Source organism: Maylandia zebra, linkage group LG17 (genome assembly GCF_041146795.1).
Source record: "Maylandia zebra isolate NMK-2024a linkage group LG17, Mzebra_GT3a, whole genome shotgun sequence".
In the NCBI taxonomy this organism is placed as follows: Eukaryota; Metazoa; Chordata; class Actinopteri; order Cichliformes; family Cichlidae; genus Maylandia; species Maylandia zebra.
In genome coordinates, this window is record NC_135183.1 from 2,556,189 (window position 1) to 2,576,073 (window position 19,885).

The following is a 19,885-nucleotide window of genomic DNA, read 5'->3' on the forward strand; positions in this document are numbered from 1 at the left end:
AACCATCGCGTGTCCGCTTGTTTATGTTCCACATAAACCTTTCACAATAAAGCTCAAGATCCTGTTGAGACTTTTCAAAATAAACTGAATCATGTGAAAGAGCAGATTATTTACGGATGAGAAGTAAAAAAGAGCCGCCAGGTGCTAAAAAAATAAACCTTAGACTCAAACGTTAGAACAGGCTTTTCCCCGCAGCACGCCGTGTAATAAATACTCACAAAGAAAACGGCGCCGTTACAACTTATGTCTAAAAATGTATCGTTTCATGCATCGGCTAAAACACTCGACTCCAGGTACACGACGTCCAGCTGGAAACACTTCACGCAAGTCGAGCTGCCTGAGATTCACAGATTTTACAGAAAATGTAACATTGTTGTGATTTATATCGTTATCGGACGATAGATGTCTTATATCGGGATATGAGATTTTGGTCAAATCGCACAGCCCTACCTCAGACTGTTCAGGAGTTCAGCCCTGGTCCAGATCTGGAAGGAGATCCCACCAGACACCATCCATCGACTCATTAGGAGCATCCCCAAATTTTGTCAGGCATGCATACAAGCACGTGGGAGCCATACAAACTAGTGAGTACTATTTGTTGTTGTGGCCCACTGAATTTTCATTCCCATCAAACGATGTGGCATCCTTTAGTTCCTCAAACATTACACTGTCCCATTGAGAATGGGGGGGAAAAAATCAGCGTTTTCCAAGAGTTTCTTTAATTTTTTTGATCAGTGTATTTATCTGATAACGCTAGAATTTGAGTGATTTTGGAATTGGAAAGTCACTTAAGACCTCTGTGTAATACTCGCTAAATGCGCGTTCACAATTCATTCTTTATCCTGTTTCTTTATTCTAAGATCTGGCTCCAGACGCCAGCAGCTGTTCAGAATGAACAAGCTCAGGGCTTGGCCAGTACTGTCAATCTGATTACACTCACTCCAGTCCTAGCTGCCTGCAGCCCTTGGATAGCTCCAAGACTCCCGCAGGGTTTCTTTTGCAGGAGGGGAATATAATTAAACAGAAACACAATCATTCCTGGAAAACACTGCTGTTACATAACTCTAGTGCACCAATACATAATTGGGTAATTTGCCTTTAAATGAGACACACACATGGTCAGACAATTAAGAATCTGGTCTGCCGTTTCTGCTGTTAATTGATCTGACTTAAAGAAAAAAATGCTTCATTGTGATCTCATTGTAGGCCTCATTAGGGTTTTAATTGGACTTGAGAGGGTTGCATTAAGGAGCTATTATGCTGTTATAATGTAGTTGTATTCCTGCCTGTGGCTTGCTTGCAAGCAACTAGAGTCAGCCCCCCTCCCATCATTAGGCTTGAGTGGATCCATGCTTCAGCTGCAGCAGCCTTCCTTATTCTTACACTTGAGAAGAAATCTGTGAAGACACATACTGAGCCATCTAACTCTTCATTACAGCTCCAACAGAAGCAATACAATCTGAGTTGGCTGTACCCACAGCCCTTGAGCAAAGCACGCAGTGAGAGTTGGCCTTCATTCAGTGACAACACACTAAGTAAACAAACAGAGTGGAAACAACAAGGCAGGCTCTGTGTTTTTGTGTGAAACCTTATCACAAACAGTTACATGTAGAGCTTCAAATTACTTACTCTTACTGCAGCAGTAGTTCAAAGAAACAAAGCATCTTCTAGATCAAAGCTCTTCTAAAGCGACACTGTGATCAACTGTAACTGCAACCAACCCAGCAGACACACATGCAGTGTTAAGGTTCACTTACAGAAACAAAGGAAATGCGTACCATGTGTCAGTCAGCAGAGGGATGTGAGCTTGTCGCTGCTACCACGTCTTGATCGGACTAAACCTGGTACAACAAGCCACTGAGCACAGCCCGTCTCTGTCTCCCACACACACACACACACAAACCAAACACTAAAGGGAGGAGACAAGGCAGCACCGAGAACAAGCATGCAAGAGAATTTAAGCCTCTCTATGATGAACGCCGTTTCCTCTCTTGGCCAGTCCTTTTCTTCCTCTTCTCATCACTCACAGCCTTCAGTAAAATTCTTATTGTCCCACTCAAGCATTACATCGCAGGCATTTATTTACTGTGTCATGAGTGCTTTTATCTATCCTCAAAAGCACTCATGACTGTCTCTCTTGATATCTCACCTTCCATCTTCACAAAAAAACATGAAACAATGTTTTTACTCTCCGTTTTACAACAACGCAAACATGTTTTTCAGCCCAACATCATCTGACTGACACGCAAAGCAGCAAAGCACCCGCACAACTGCAAAAACAAGGAAGTAGGCTGTCTTCTGTTTATAAAGGACTGAACTGGCAGCCACAATTAAAACGTAGTGCGCTGAAGCAGTTATTGCAGAAAGGCATGCATCCCCTCGAGCGTGGCTACTGTAACCACACGGCTCTTCTGTACCAATAAACCAAAGTGCCGATTTCCGAAGCCATCGTGGAAAATAACCCCAAAGGAGGACGCACACGCGCACGCACGCACGCACGCACGCACGCACGCGCACACTCCAGTTTCAGTCTGATTGCTGTGGCATCTTCAGTAAGCGCAAATAATCTGCAAAACAAGACTCAGCCAACGCATTTAGACTTGTCCAGTGTCTCATGAGGTCTGCAGCGTTTACTTTATAAATACTTCGACATCTTTGCAAGTAGCCTAGAAGAAGGTTTCAAAGGTTGAGCGATGGGGGGGGGGGGGGCAAGTACAGTCAGCAGTAGCTGCTGAACAGAGCCTGTTGTGGTTCTCATCTAATCTGTTGCTAGCTAGCATGTAAACCTTACTGGTGACAGGACAATATAACATGGGAAAAAACAAACTTAATGTGGGTGGAAACTTAGATGTGCCAACAGTTTTTCCCCACCCTCTTCTCTTTGGCAAGTCACAGTGCTCACAGGCACAATGTATCTGTTACATATAATATAATACATACTGTATAATATGCTGAATAAACCTAATTTCTGTTTACTTAAATATATTAAAAATAACATAAAATTGAATTACTTTTGATTATCTTGAATTTATTATTAATTATTTACAAATTAAGTTAACAGGACTTCAGAGTACTTGTGTTACAACCCCAGGTACTACTACTTTACAGTCATCAGTACAGTCCACTCCCCCCTCTAAAAACGTTTATAACTTTCTATTTTAACAGTTCAAACACCAAATATATCTTAAACGATCATCCTAATGAAAATAATTATCAAACATTTTAGCTCTATGAAAATTTAAAAAAAAAAAAAAAAAAAAAATCAGCAAATAGGCGAATTATCCGAGTTATGTTCCACAGAAAAATCCAGGAATAGGTGAATTCACGAATACTGAACCGCAAATCGATGGAGGTCGCTGTACAATTAAAGAAAAAAGATGGCTTCTTCCTTTTTCTGTACTCTCTGTACCTCTACAAACTTAATGCATGGATGCTACATACACATGTTAACACAGTGTGCAGAGCATCATTCTTGTGCTTTTAGAATAAAAGACAGCGTTGCTTACTAGTGTTAAGATAGTATCAATAACTACCAGCCTGTCAGGACCCAACTCTCAAAGACTGGTTGGATCGGTGGTTGAAATTCTCCCCATTCCTCCACATACCTCTCTGAGGGAAGATAAGTGAGTCTGTGTCTAAGCATTTCTGAATTAACACCAGCCCAATACGGTGATCGGTCACCTACGTGGAACTGAAAAGCAACCAAGGACTGAACTTTTTCTTCACATTTGATACAGCACTATTTAGGGCACATTCTATGTGAAAGACCAGATGCCACACTGTGAATGTCTTCCAGGAGAGAGAGACGTGCAACTTATTAACCCAAAGATGTGAGGAACTGAAAAAGACTAAATTAGAGTAAGAATACATCTGCTCCGAAATCTGGAAATAACCTTTCAAAGAAAAGTGGTGCACATGAATAAAAAAAAATTTAAAAAAAAGCTCTGTCATAACAGAGGTAGCTGATTGTATATGTTGGTAGTCTTAAGGAGGCAGTCAGCATGTAGCCTGCTGGGAGAGATGACTGTGATTCATAAGTCAGGGTTCAAAGTTATTTTCAGCTTCACAAAAAACGCCTGTTTCTCTCACTTTGCAGTTCAAATAGTGGAAGCAACCAGAGTCTTACGCAAAGAGCATGAACAAAGTCAACCAGCTCTATCGAACACACTCAGACACGTAAAACTCATTTGCTGCACTGGCCATTAAAATTAGACCAAAAAGTTCATCTGCAGACAGCGTTTTCTCAAAGAAGAAACAAAGCACTCTTTATACTAGAGACACGAGCTGCACTGTTAACCCATTAATATCATTTAAGAAATCTGGTTTTACAGGGTTTTTTTACTCTTTTTTTTTTCTTAAGAAATGTTCAGAGATCGTTTTTAAAAGAAGCAGAGCTTTCTAATGACAATTTTAAAAACTTTTTTTAAAAACTCACACACATTAGTTTTATGGGTAAAGACACGATTGTTATCGGTTTGAATGTAAATCAGGTTTCCCATTGGTGATGACTCTATATGTGGCACTTGTAGAAATCAAACATTTCAATGTTTCTCTTAGCGAAACTTCTTTATGGAGCCTTTATTGTAAATAGTAGTGACAATTCAAATATTAAATGTTTGGGTTTTTCCCACAGTGAAACTGTGAAGTTAGCTTTACTGTTTCAGTCTACTCCTTAACATGAAATGCAAGCAAGCCTGTAATTATTACTTGTTTTTGTTTTTTGTTTTTTGTTTTTTTGTTGTTGTTTTTTTTTGGGGGGGGGGGGGGGGGGGGATTTTCTGTAACCTGTCAGAACACTACATTACTTCATGCTAACAAAGCTACTTCTTACCTGACAGTTTGCATCAAAAATAGAAAACGTTTGAACAGGATTAAGGAGTAATAGTAGCTCCAAAACTACATGCAGTCTGTGGTATATGTTCAGCGGTGTTATCAAAATTCAGATCTTAGACAAACACAGACACAAACCACTCGCTAAAGAACTCAGGAAATGACTATATAGGAAATAACAGCCCTCAGTACAACTTACTACTTACTGCTAAACTCTGCTGAAAAGCTCTGTTTGTCAGCAAACTGCGTAAGAAGGCCTGACATAGTGAAAAATACTCAACTCAGTATAAAAACAGACTGGTTAATGCTTCACATAAAACTATGCGAAAAAAATGTCTTCAAACACCGATATGACACACGAGAAACTGAAAAAAAGGGTATAATTGTTAGAGTGAATTGTTAAATGTTGTCATTTTATGCTTGCCAACTCTGATGAAAGGAATTCCACTGTCCTTCCCCCCAGATTCTCGAGGTTCTGGGTGGGGGGGGCTGTAATGTTTTATTGCAGATGCATCCTATCTGGAAGATCTGCTTCTTGTGATGTTGCTCCTGCTTTTATGACCCTTTGGTCAGCAGGAGGTAACACACACACATTCTTACACACACACACAAGCACACACACATTCTCACATAACACACACACACACACACACACACACACACATTCGTACAGAAGTTCACACATATACATACAATGCCTCGTCTTAGAACCATGCGGCCGTTGCTTTGCTGTGATGTGTTTTGTGTGAACTGTCTCTCAATAAAAGGCAGTGAGAGAAGGCCGCCGTCGGGGTCATTTTCGTGGTGGACACAGACGAGGCCTCCCTTGCGCAAGTAATCGATCGATCGACTGTCTTGTTTTCTTCATGATGAATAAGTCACTAGCATTAGCGGGGCTTGTGGAAACACAGACCCAAAAATAATGTATTCATTTAACTCTAATGAACTCTGTGAATCTACTGCTAACAAATTTTAAGCCCAAGCATTGATTCAGCATCTAGAATACTCAATAGGGAGATATTTTTTCTTTGCATGGGTCGTCTACCAATGGGAAGGTCGGCAGATCGATCAACGGCCCTTATACGATTTGCCCTGATGCATCCATTGGAGTGTGAGTGTGTGTGAATGTTAGATAAAAGTGCTTATGTATATATATAAATATATATGCACTTTGAGTGCTCAGAATTGAGTAGAAGGCTGCTATACCAGTAGCAGACCACTTATTTATAAGTAACCTTCAGTTCCTCTGATTGTTTTTCCACTTCACTTGTTCTTTGTCTGTTGAAAACAAAGGCTATAATTTGCACTTCAGTGGTCATAACAACAACGATCTGTAAAAGTGCCATGTATCATATGTGACACTACACAGGACTCCGAGGACAGCTGCCACTCTTCTAGCATCATAACTACAGCTCATGAGCAGACAATCAAGTTGAGGAAGTCGATACTCCAACAGTGGTGTTCACCTGTTTGTCAGTGTGCACACCAGCAAAGAGGAAGGGAAGCTTTATCAGTTTAGAAATCAGCTACAGCTGCCACATCATCTTTTCAAAGTTACTGTTTTTTTCTAGCTTTCAGTTTCAGTTTCTGAGGTCAACGCTGTGAAAGATGAGCTTGCTTTTCCTGTTTACTTTAACCAGTTTGTTTTAGTGGTGACAATGTGTTTAATCAGCCCACGCTGTCACCTCTGCTCTGTCAACACCACCCTCATCTACACAGTGATGCTTACAAAGTAAGGCGGCCTCAGTTCCTCACTCCCCAAGAGGAGCCTGAAGCCAATTTTCACCTCTGGTTCCTTGAAGCCTCCTGTTGCTTCTTCCTCCTGTGACATTATGTGGCATTTTGGATTTCGGTACAAAGAGTCTCTATAAGCTCTGCTAGTTGAAATCTTTTCATCAGAGCCGCTCTGTTTATTTTGCCGATACCTGGGGCAAAATAAATATTCCTGACTATTAGTCTGAACAGTGTTCTGAACGAAGCATAATCTGACTTTGAACTTGCATTTGAAGTCAGGGCTGTGGTGGGCAACTTTCACAGCTGAAAGTTTAAACAACTGAAGGTGCTGTTTACATAGGTGCTCATTCCCTTAACTTACCAAAAGGCTTGTTTTTTTTTCGACTGGTAGGAAATTTAATCAGTCAAAAGCTTCAGGATAACCTAGAACTGGAAATCTGAACGTATACATACATATAGAAACAGCTGGAAAGTGTTTCCATTGTGCAGCTAGTATCGGTACACTAATGTTCACTAATTGCAGTCAGTTACTATCTGTTCATGATAAGAGACGCATACTTGCTGGTGCAACATAATGTGCCACACAGTATATGTGACAGCGCTAGTGCTATGTTAACCAAGTTCTCCCCTGAACACCCTGCTCCCTCAAAAGTAGATCAAAGTGGTTCAGCGACTGTGCAGGGCTTCCTGACATGCATGAGAAGAGTTCACTAAGGGCTTACAGCATCTGCAGATTTTTATTATCAAAGTAAGAAACAGGGTGGAAGCAATTTTGACCGCAGTTATATCCATACATATTCACGTTGATACAGGCAATTTACTATTTATGTAGAGAAGAGGAGCAGACACTTTTGTAACTGCGCTGTAAAGGGTTAATGTTACTCTCTCCCCGTGTAAACCACTGATGGTGACTGAAAAGATGAGTCCAGGGGGTACACTGCCCCTTACCCAGTGTCAGTTAAAGAGAGTCTCCAAAATTTAATTGTTCATAATTCAAACATCTTTGCTTATTACCGTACAAAATGGTGAGATGGTTTTTTCTTTAAACATTCATGTTGGAGTTGGCCTAAACTTCTAAATTGTGCATTCTCATTGGCAACTAAGAGGCTCAGTTGTGGGGGAGGATTGGGGAGTGGTGCCATGCAAAAGGCCATGAAATAAATGAGCTTTTTCTCATTCATTTCAAATACCTTAGCTGATGATCTCTGAGCCACAGACTCTCTTCTTCTACCTCTGAGCTACCTCAAACCCATTGTTCAACTGCATAATGGTTGTTGTGCCTTTTCACTGCTGCCTATTATGACCAGCAGGTCACCAGTGCTTTCATTTCAGTATGTACAATGTAAATGACAGCAGACTGGATGACGGTGGATGTTTGAAACAGGAGGGGGTGGGCTGCCATAAACATTCCTGAAGTGTCTCCTGACTGTGAGGATGTCAGAGTTAAGGGAGAAGCGGCAGACACCCGGCATGCTTCCCAGAGCCTTTCATCTGGGGTTGGGAGGCACCCTTTTCAGGCAACAGCGGGATGAGCCTGCAGCAAAGTACATCCCACAGTTTAAGTCTCACACCATTCTGGCACTGTAGTCACTTATAATGTGTGATGAAGTGATAACACGCAGCCCCAGAAGCTCAACAAAGCAAGTTTATGCCTAAATCCCAGAGTAGTACAGATTCATTAAATTAAATTCACTTTTTAAAGAACAGCAGTTCAAAGTCAATATTAAAACATGGCTTTCAAACTAATTTATGCATCAGCAGTTTTATTATGCAGTCCCTAAAACAGGCTGTGAGAAATTAGCTTGGGCTACTAACAGCGACTGAAGGTTATCAGAGCTCACTCCCACTCTTTGCAAGAATCAGAGAAGTAAGGCAGGGCTTTTAGCTCCGCTCCCATTCAGTGGCATTGTGTTTCACTGTATGTGGAGGCCTGTGGGAGAGATAGCCTCCACTCTTGTCACCCCAGTTATCTGCAATCATAATTGCCCTCCTACTGGCTGCAAAAATGGCTGCTCAGGATTATGACTAAGGTGAAATGAAAGGGCAGAATGAGAACAGAAGATAGAAGGGGTGTTTTATGAGAGCGGGGGGGGGGACGCTAGCTACCTGACACTATTATGGAGATACAATTTTCATTGATTTTTACTGTCTCTATCAACAATGATCTTATCCTAATACACCAAACAAAAATATGTTTATGCATATGACACAAATGTATATGCATATATTTCTTCAGGCTGTGACTGGATTTCACCCTGCTTTCAAAATAGTTACTAGGAAGTTACTAGATTACCGGACTGTGATGATCTAACATCTGTCCGTTAACTAAAGCTGCAGTTTTAAAAGGCCCAGCAAATAGCATGATAATGTTTCAAGGCACACATGCATTAATATACACACAACATATCGTGGACGATGATGTGTTCTGAGCGCTTCATGACTGTATCCTCAGATGAGAGCACGTTTGATCTTCAACATCTGCACCCAGCACACCACCTGTAGGCTCTGTTTTTTTTATAATGAAAGCGTGTCAGCACTCCATGCCTTGTCACCCTTGCCATATTTGAGTCCAATCATCAAGAACAAATGGACTGGGGTTCCCCTTTGACACGATTGTATATGAATTGAGTTTCACACTGCAATAACAGAGTGTGGCTGTCACAGCTTCCCACAGTACAAAAGAACTTGCCTCATCTTAAACATTTCAGAAACTATTGGAACTGGATTCAATTTCATGCAGCTCACCATAAATAACACAATTACTGTGTAACATATAAAATATAATAGAATTACTGCTTAGTGCGCAACATCTTTGGGGGAAAAATATCTAAAAAAAACAGCTGTTTGCCAACCAAACAGCTTAAATCCTTTGGCACTTGACAAGCAAACACAGTGCTGGCTTTCATGTGCTTTGAACCACACACATTTTACAAAGAACTTAAACTTAACGTCTCCCTGGATGCATTTATACTTTAACATCTAATGTTTAGATGAACCTGATGATGTGTGGCTCGTAGTACTTTTCTAATGTCCTAAAATCTCTCCTCCAAAGAACATCTAACTTGAAGTTTATATGTTACACGCTGCCACTGCTTTCCAGCTTTTTATTTTATTAACTACATTTCTGAATGTAGACCCGCTGTGTGCTCTGTTAGGAGTAGAACAAATGAAACTATAGACATAAACATCTTTTCTTCTCAACTTTAAAGCTGGATTTTTACTTTGCTACTTTCAACAAGGAACGCCCAACAGGAAGTTGCAACAGCTTTACATTGCAGCACACAACAAAGAACAAGAACTGCAGATGACCGTACCCTTTTCCTTTTCAGTAGCTGAAATCATGATTTCTGTTTGTTGAGGACATTTTAATGACTCATATCTGTGTGACCTTTAATCAAGTGTCAGTTTTGTTGAGCCTGAAAAGTCTGTGGCAGGCTGGTAATATTAGCACCTTACGCTAAGTGTAAATTGTACTTTCTGTCACATAGGCCAAGAAAACAGTGAAGCTTAAAGTTAAGGTCACTTGCCAGATTTGTAATCTTGGGTGTGTCAGTTGCTTGCCACAATGTCTGAAAATATAGCACTTTTACATACTTTATTGTCCTTATTTATATTTTTGGATAATAAATCACATTAGAAATTTCGCTTAAAATGTTAAAAACACATGCCTACCCAGAAAAGTACCCACTTATGCATTATGACTTACCAAAGTTTTCTCAGGTTCCTGCTGGGACTCAGAGGAGGACTCCATGGTTGTGTCAAACCAGAGTTAGGCCTGTCAGTGCTGCTCTGAAGACTGCATATCTGTGAAGAAGAAGATGAGATCAGAGACAGGAGGACTAATGTGGACATGTGACTAAAATTCATTTGGGAGTTTAAAAAAAAAACGGACTATTTTGAAAGCAGTTATTTCTTTCCTTCATTTGCATGTTTCTCAAAGTGTCCTTTCACCTTATGTGGGAAGTCTAGTTTCAAGATTGGACTTATTTTCCGCATTATGCCTACTCATTTTTTTACAAGTGAGAAAAACCTGGTTGTGATGGCCATATAGAAGCAGAACAAAGGCTCTCTCTTATTTTTGCCATTGTATTCTAATGAATCAGAAACCTCCTCACCATCCACCATTGCCCTTTCCACCCAAACAAGGGTGCTATATCTCCAGGCCTTCAATAAACAGCCCGTTTCCAACGCATGTGGGGGAGGATGGAGGATTAGCTTTTCTTTCAGTTCCCTTCCCCAGAGAGCCCTGAAAAATTCATCCTTTCAATACGTCTTTTTCTGTCTGCCTTGAGCTTGTTTTCCCTATAGAAGTGTTGGAGCGTGGCATTGTTTTTAATCTTAATCTATCCAGGGGAAGGTTGTGCTGGTTACCACTTAGCTGCTCCACTGGACCAGATGGGGATTTACTCAAGGGTACATCAGTAGAGTAAGTGTTGTAATGTACTCTTTGGATTTACAGAAACTTGCTACTGCTTATATATTTGTCAAGGAGTGGGGCAAAATATTGATTTGGCAAAATATTGTGAAATGTTACAAATAACAGTGGCACATGATTTGAATAGATTTGCTGGAACGTATGAGTGTTTCTAAATTTCTAGACCACGTCTCTACATCAACCCTTCTTATGAAATTAATGAGGATGTGAATAGAAGTTAGCTAACTTGCACAGACATTATTTACGTAAAAAAAACTGATATCAAACTGTGTGAATAATGTATGATTCTGTTGTTTATTTGTAGGGTTATTTATTCTTGTTCATTCCACAATTAGTGTACTGCATCGTGCATGATTGACTTGCTTTGTATTGCACATTGCAGAATAGTAGTATCATGACAACATTGTTATCATTGATTTCTATGACACCCAATCCTGATATTTAAAGTGGTGGGAGTGGGTTAAAGTGTTTGTGTGGGTGGTTTTATTTTTTTTAATATTTTTTTTAGCATTTAACTCATTTAGAGGTAAAAAGTATCAACAATAAGTATCTATACTTATCCACCCAAAATAAATATGCGATTGATGAGGTCAACAACTGCTGTAGCAGTGAAATATTTTTCAGAAATTGTTGTAGTAGATCACATGACTAGATGCAACACTGACATTTTTAATGACATTAATAAAACAAATGTAATTAATATGGACTTGTCTAACTAACTCTTATCTGCAATTCATCCCTAAATGGAAAACCTTGATATCGGTTTGCTTTCCACTTTGTCACTGTATCCATGCAAAATATTTAAAAACAATAATAATAAAGTCTTGCTCCATTGTATTCAGCTGTGATGCTACTGTTCGTTAAATCCTGAACATCAGTTCCTGAACAAGCGAGACCATCTGGTTAATTACACCACGCTTTTGGGGAGATGATTTTTTTTTCTTTTTTTTAAAATATCAGTCACTTACACCGATTGCCGTTTTATGTTGATATGTTAATGTTATGAATCTGTTGGCCCCACCTGAAAGAACACCTGAACACACTATGGCCAGTGGGACACACGTTTTTCTGAAGCATAGCCCTCTTTATAGGCTGATGGTCATTTTAGAAATAATTCCTTCGTTAATAAGAACTGATAGAGTTTTCACAAAGTTTGCTTCATTATCTGTTTACTTTTTGGCATATTTCAGACCAGAATACAGAACAAAATGACTGAGTTTGTATCAGAGGTTAGTGAGGGTGGTCTCTGCCTATGCAGCAACCTATGGAAAGATGCCAAAACTATTTTAATGATTATCAAACCACATTTTATTGATATATACTGAGGTATCAGTATATAGGGAAGAGGTCATCAAAATATAGGGGGAAAAGACTCAAATATATTTTATTCATAAAATTTCCCCCCAAAATGACATATGACAGAATTTTTAATTAAATCTCCATATGTGGACATCTGCAGTCAAATCCATTTTGTACAGGATGTACTGCAGATTTTTAGCAGCAGCACATGAAACGTCATCGCACACACCCGCTATTCAGAATGTCCCAGGACAGACAGCACCAACCATCTCTTACAATTCTGGGTTTTATATTGTTCCAATAGCCAGTGGGTGACATCATCCATAGTTACAACCAGTTATACAGTCTGTGAGTGCTTTATTTATTTATTGAGAAAACTGTCTGATCACATTCTTAACTGGATATATAAAGGTTAAAGATTACAATTTGATGTGTCCCTGCCTGAGAACAGTAATCAGACCATTCATCAAGAACAATCAAAGCTCAAAAGTGTGGAACAAATGCCTTCTGAGGACATAAAAGGACAGTTTCAAGCCCAATGTTAGTGAGCCAGATTAGTGAGAAACAGAATTGTGTGTAGGAAATGTTCAGGAAATCCCAAAGGCTTTCAAAAGGTGGTGCACTGCTTCATTACAGGTAATATCATAAGCATAGAATACAATTTTATTTGACCCAATTAACCACTTCCCCACATAAGCCAGCAGTTTTAGATAAATAATCACAGACTAAAAAAAGTGCTTTTTCCTACTAACATTTTGGCAAAGTCAAGTGAGCGGCTGCCAATTTTAAACCACGTTTCCTTATGAAGGTGCCAAGAGGAGAGATGAAAAAAGTACCAGGAAGGAAGGAGTCAAGGAAACGCAAATAGTACCCAATATCAGACCGAGGACAAGAAAACAGCCAGAGTACAACACGGTCATTAAATCCCACCACCAGTCGTTCAACCAATGAGACGCTCCAATGCTTCGACAGCCTCAGTTCCAGCCAGCACACACACTTCATGTGGCCTCAATTCTCAAGGACCCATCAAGCTGAGACAGATGCTTTCCACTCGTTGTCAAAGTCAGCTTTAGAAATCAGCACATGACTCAGCTGGGAGCAGCAGCTGAGGTAGGAAGAATTATTAGAAATATCAGAATGTTCTATAGCAGTGTGTAGGAGGGTTTTTTCTCTATTGTGATGATTGCTAACACTTACTGCTATTACATAGTCTGAAGCAGTAACAGGAATGGTGACAGAATTTCCCTCTGGGGTACATAAAATGTCAAATACAGTTGGCATTTTGACACTGACTTACATTTTCAGTTGATACATTCTCAATTCAACATACGCCTAGCCCATCTTGGGATTATTAAATAAACAATAGCTTTTTATTTGCCCTAGATTTGTTCATGTTGGGCCACGTAATACATCATTATACTAACTACTTTTTGTTTTGTTTTTTTATATGGTGAGTTTGCTGGAATAAGGAAGCCATATTGTTAAATATGAGCAAGTCCCTGTACCTAGAGTAACCTGGTGAAAGTGGACAACGGGAGACTTTGCACTGTGGCACTCAGTGCATGGCTACTCATGGCTATGTAAAAGCTGGCACTATAAAGAATCCCCATCCAATTTCAACTTTGCATTAGTATTCTTTCTGCTAACAATACTTGTTAACAGTATTACTTACTGCCTGATAATTATTATTATCTTCAGTTAACAGCATGTCAAATTGCAGATTTATTAGAGTCAATTAATAAAACAGAAGGCACGCCAATGACAGGAACTTAATCTTCTGCTTCTATTTTCTGGACTTCGTCATATCGTTTGCTGGCACTTGTTTCAGTTGGACCACAGCAGTCTGTGAGCAAGGAGCTATGCATCATTGCCAAAGATAGAGGGCAAACACAGAGGGAATCCTAAAATTGTGGCTTGGCAGCGGGCCCCAAAACAAAGCCAGAAATACAAGCAGGGTTGGGCTTTTTTTCCCCACAGACCCCCCAAAAATGATAGTGTTGCATATTTTCAAACACTACAGAGGCTAACTGTTGGTTTTACAAGGTACTTCCAATATGATGAGGTTCTTAAAGAAAATCACTAGGATGAAATACCACTGATGTCCTTCATAGTTGGATGTGTCCCTCATACAGTTGATATGACGGTACAGTCATGGGAAAAAGAACATTTTCAAAAGACTATGCAGTCCTGTTCTTGAATCGTTTCTTTCCTAGTTCTTATCTTGTAGATATGCTGCTGTGTTTGCATGATAGTCTCATTTGACTCTAGAATACTAGAGTTCATGGTAAACTCAATAACTGCAAGGTGCCCTGGTCCTGTGGCTGCAAAACAAATCCCAATCATTACCCGTGGTCAACATGCTAGGCAGTTGGCATCAGACATTTGTGCTGATGTGCTGTGTTCAGTTTTTGCTGTGGTGGCAAAACATCTCTACTCATCTCGTCTGGTTGTCCAGATTCAACCTTGCAAACCTAAGCAGTGCTGCCATCTTCGTTTTAGAGAGCAGAGGCTTTCGTCTAGCAGTTCTTCCAAACAAGTCATATTTTTCACTACCGCTTCTTTTGCTTCTTTAATTTCTAAACATTGCACCGTGTGACCTTTGGTGTAAATTTCCAATCCCAATGTCCCAAAGCTAAGCTGGTTGTATTGATGTTGCTGTCCACTGTCCAAAGGTGAGACAGCTCTCTGACATCTGGGGAGGCACATTTACACTGCTGTCACTGCTGAATACTTGGAAAATGAATGCCAATGGTTAAGTGACTCATACAAGTCTACCATGCTAGCTGAGAGAAACCATGTGACTATGTCATAAGTTGGGTGCTGATATTTCAGAATTCAAACAGCAAACCACAGAACAAAAAGTTTTCATATTTTAATTTTCTTTACTTATGCTTTTAGCATGTACAGCACTTTGTGAACTCTGGTTTTATGTTAAAGTGCTTTATAAATAAAGGTGGTATGGTATGGTATGGTATATTCAGTTTTTTGATGATGGGTTTAATCGCTCCATTATTTAAAAAAAAAAATTGGATTCACCGTTTGTTCATGATAGTAATGCTTTATCAAAACCTTATTATTTAAATGCTCAAAGATTTAATTATTCAGAATATAAAATACATATAAAAAGGAAAAATACTAATCCATGAAAAAAGGAGGAGGAAAATAAGAAAAATGGCAGATGTCATTTCTGGGATGGCAAATATTGTCATCTGCCATCCCAGAAAGTGATGAGGCCTGTGTAACATCGTAGACTCAGCTGTTAACTCATATTGCACAATAATAAATCTGAATAATTAAACCAGTTATAGTATTTCTGGACCAGACTGGGGAGGCTGTCAACCTTTATTTTTAAGAAAGACATTTTTGAGCAATAACTGAGCAAACAAATCGATATCGAGCTGCAAAACATATTTCAGCTTTACAATAAAGCCTAATTTAGCAGAAATACAACAATAAAATACAAATTAGTCTAACATTACGAATAGGGGTAAATAATTAAAATCTTTTACTACAATACTGTTATTGCCAACAAAATGGTATAATTGTGAAATGGAGAGGGTGGGGGGGGGGCAACGATTTAGGAGAGTCCAATTTACCCGCACAATCCACCAATATTAAACCAGTCTGTCGGTATTGGAATTTATCAACCAGTAAATGAAAATCGGAAAACTACATTACTGACAGCAAAAACAGTGTTGATACACAGTTTGGTCTGTAGGTCTCCTGTAGACGAGACCTATGCTCGAAACTCTACAAACACAACAACAGAGTTGGGCAAAGACTAAATAAGTAAGTAAAGAATGGCGCACAATAAATGTCAGGGGAGTTTACATTTCTTGAATATGGAAGGGAAAAAAGATATCTGCAAATATACTGTTAAACCACCAAATATCGGTATCGGGATTAAAAACCCTATATCGGTTAGACTGCAATAGCGCGAGTCTTAGTATCATAGGTTGATAAGAAATGAAACCTCTAGCAGGCTACCAGCTTTGAGTAAAGTACAATTTCTTATTGTTTAGATGTTTCCTGTACGAATCCTGTGTATGCACCGAAATCACCGATTCATCTAAATAAACTACTGGCACCTGCACCGACTCCACAGGTGCCATGTACATCATTTGGCTAAGGCATCCAAACAACCAGCAATTGCTAATAAAAGTCATCCAGCTGCTCAACTGTTATTGGATCCAGTGTCTTAATCTCAGTGAACCTATATTATTATATTATACTATATAAATTTGAATGCACCCTTTATTACAATATTACACACTAATTGCTGCTTCACAGTAGTAGAAGGACTCCACACTACTGAGAAATCATTCAGTACAGACATGTTGAACTCTGCACACATCAGCTTTTTAAAGCTAAAATAGCCCAAGTCTGTGTCAGACTGAAAGAGAATAAAATCATGTAGGCCAAAGAGTGACTAACATTAAACATGTAGGCACAGGCAAATGAGAATCCAGCACTTCACTCTGTCATTGTTCTTCCCCTTAGTGAGAACAGAAATACTTAAAATTCTGACAGTGTACCTGTGAAAATACAGAGAATGAAAGATAAAAAGCAGCATCTGTATTGGGCTATGAAACTAATAGTAACTTTGCACCAATAAATATCTGTCAGCCTTTCCTGTAGCACAGATTAAATCTTATCCATAAACAAAACCAATCTTATAAATATAAGAAGCCTTTAAATAGCACCTCTGTGTCCACATTTGAGTAGCTTAAACTCTTTTAAAGGTTCGACTCTAAAGGATGCGCAAGCTGATCTAACAACGAAGAAAAAGACAGGAAAATGGTGTTTACACCTCAGGTTGACTCACTAGGAAGACCTGGCTAAAAATATTCTTCAGTTTATTTCAGATTTTAGATCACCCTCCCCTCAGACAGCTCAAAATAATATGATGCGTGTCGAGTAACTACTTGTCTTTAAAGAGTCTCGGTATGCACTTTCAGTTTCTGTTAAACAGTTTGTGTCACCGATGTCAACTTTAATACCCATTTGTCTGACACAGTCTGCGTTTGTCCCTCAAAAGGACAAGTTCTGAGTTTGCAGTAGCAGCACTACTGAGTTATAAGGTCCATTAAGTTAATTTGCATTTGCTTTACCTTTATGTTAAGATAGTAGTCTGTGATACCATGGGTGCAGTGGGTTGCATGTTAGGACAGACAAATGTGCAAAGAGAGGATGCTCTCTAGATTGTTAAAATAAATATCTTTAAAGCCAACCTGAATCTTTCAATAGATGAACAGACATAATCCGATTTATGCCAAAGTGCCTCACACACACAGACTCATGAGGTGAAAATACCAGCCACTCCATCACAGCTAGTATTCAGAGCATCCAGAGCTGTAACTTCACTCCAGACTTTTTTTCTTTCTATAATCATCGCAATTACTCGTGGGAGAAAAACGTGAAGCACCATCATCAAGTGTGTGTCCTTGCATGAATAAAAGGCTTCTGGATACAACAAGGAGACTCAGCATCAGTAGTATAGATTTATCTGCTCTGTAACAGCAGCATGTGGATGGGAATGCTAAAGAATGCTCCTAGAGTGTCAAGGAGACTGTGGTGACCTCACAGCGTTAAGTGTGATTATGGGAGAAACACTGCGGCTGCCTCAGTCTGGCTCATAATAGGCAGAATAAACCATCCCTGCTACAGAGACAGGGAGAAAAATCACAGAGAGAACAGAGCCACGAATCCACTACTGAGCTGCACAAAAAATGTGTATGACGCATGCAGCTTCAGTCAAATAATGTGTGTCTGTTTGTGTGCGATACCTCTTGCATAACAGAAACAGGAGAGATGATATGAGGCAGAGATGCCGGCACATTCAGCTTAAGGTTGCAATCATTCTACAGTATATATGGAAGGATCACTAGGGAACAGACATCACTGGGGAAGTGCAGAGGCTACAGAGATGAGTGATAACCTTGTGACCCTAGAATAACCTTTAAAGAAGAAAAAAAAAGTGCAACCTGAAGATCCTAATCATTGTTTCTGCACGATCGCTGCTATCAGCAGCTTCATCTAAACGTGGAAAATCATCAGCTACCTCTATTCTGAAACTGGACAAATTCTGAGAAACTAGCTGGTATCAGACCACGTCATCAAGCTGTAGTGAGATGTGACCTCAGTACATCAGAATCTGATTTTAACAGAGCCATTCTACATATACAGAGATAACGAGATGAGGTTAATACACGCAGGAACATAACAGAATACATTTATCCTCGTGACATGCAGGTAAACTGAAACGGACAATCGGTGTGCTTGTTCTGAATCTGAATTCTGAACAAGCACACAGGGAACCACACCGATGCAGCATGCACGTGTGCTACACGACAACAGCGGAGCTGAATGGAGGACCTACCTCATGCGGCTCGCGCAGCAGAAAGCACCATCGCATTCACAACACAGCTTCTCAGAGACGGAGAGAGAGAGGCAGAGAGAGAGAGACATGGAGGTGACATCACCATATTTCTCTCCGTCTTGCTCTGAAATGTAGGCTAGTGCTGCAGGGCTGCCGGTGTCAGCAGCAGAGCAGCAGTGAGAGCTTCCTCTGTGCGTGCGAGTGCAATGACAGAGAAGAAGAGTCCGCTCTACGGAAGCTACGACTGCTGCATGTGACTTAAATATACTCAAGGGTCACAATACTTAATACCAAAGTATTAAAAATACCTGTGTAAGAAGTGCATCTGAATCAACTGAAAAGCAAATACACAAAATCACAGGTACACCCAGTCTGACTCATGAACATTCACTATCCAGCAGGTGGCTTCTACGTTTATTATTATTATTATTATTATTATTATTAGGGCCGTTCGATATAACGATATAAAAACATCTATCGTATCATTTTACGCTATCATTTGTTTCGTGGTGTCATAAAATAAACTGTTTACGGCAATCATGGTTTTGATGGTCACTGTAGTGGCTATATTAATTTCTTAAAGTTCTCTCTTTCTCTTATATTTAATATAACCACACTATATTAAGCGGACAGACAAGCGCCTGTTTTTATGCGTTGTCGTTAGCAACAACGACGGTAACACCATCGCCTGTCCGCTTGTTTAATTTCCACATAAACCTTTCACAATAAAGCTCAAGATCCTGTTGAGACTTTTCAAAATAAACTGAATCACGTGAAAGAGTATGCAGTGTTTATGGATGAGAAGCAAAAAAGAGCAGTCAGGTGCTAAAAAATAAACCTTAGACTCAAACGTTAGAACAGGCTTCTCCCCGCAGCACGCTGTGTAATAAATACTCACAAAGAAAACGGCGTCCGTTACAACTTATGTCTAAAAATGCATCGTTTTATGGATCGGTTGAAACACTCGACTCCAGCTACACGACGTCCAGCTGGAAACACTTCATCAAGTCGAGCTGCCCGAGATTCACAGAATTTACAGAAAATGTTACATTTTTGTGATTTATTGGGACGATATATCAGGAGATGAGATTTTGGTCATATCGCACAGCCCTCATTATCATTATTATTATATATGCTCTTCATATGAAAAACCTTGCTACACACATTAGATAGCACCATGTACCCCTACAGTAAAGCTGCCAAGTGAA

The 19,885-nt window shown here is 39.7% G+C and overlaps 1 protein-coding gene across 6 annotated transcripts in view; it reads right to left on the reverse strand.

The window, feature by feature from the left end:
• Positions 1–19,885, reverse strand: part of osbpl8 (oxysterol binding protein-like 8) — a 94,880-nt gene that overhangs the window by 52,484 nt on the left and 22,511 nt on the right. For 3 of the 6 annotated variants that reach the window (XM_076876129.1, XM_076876123.1, XM_076876121.1), the window contains exon 2: positions 10,271–10,368. Coding sequence is in view for 4 of the 6 variants with exons in the window: in XM_076876123.1 (XP_076732238.1) it covers positions 10,271–10,315 (45 nt within the window). In the remaining 2 variants the exon portion in view is untranslated. Of the gene's footprint in view, positions 1–1,778; positions 1,799–10,270; positions 10,369–18,677; positions 18,781–19,885 lie in introns of those variants that run through there. The other 3 variants (XM_076876122.1, XM_076876130.1, XM_076876125.1) reach the window with 3 other exon arrangements.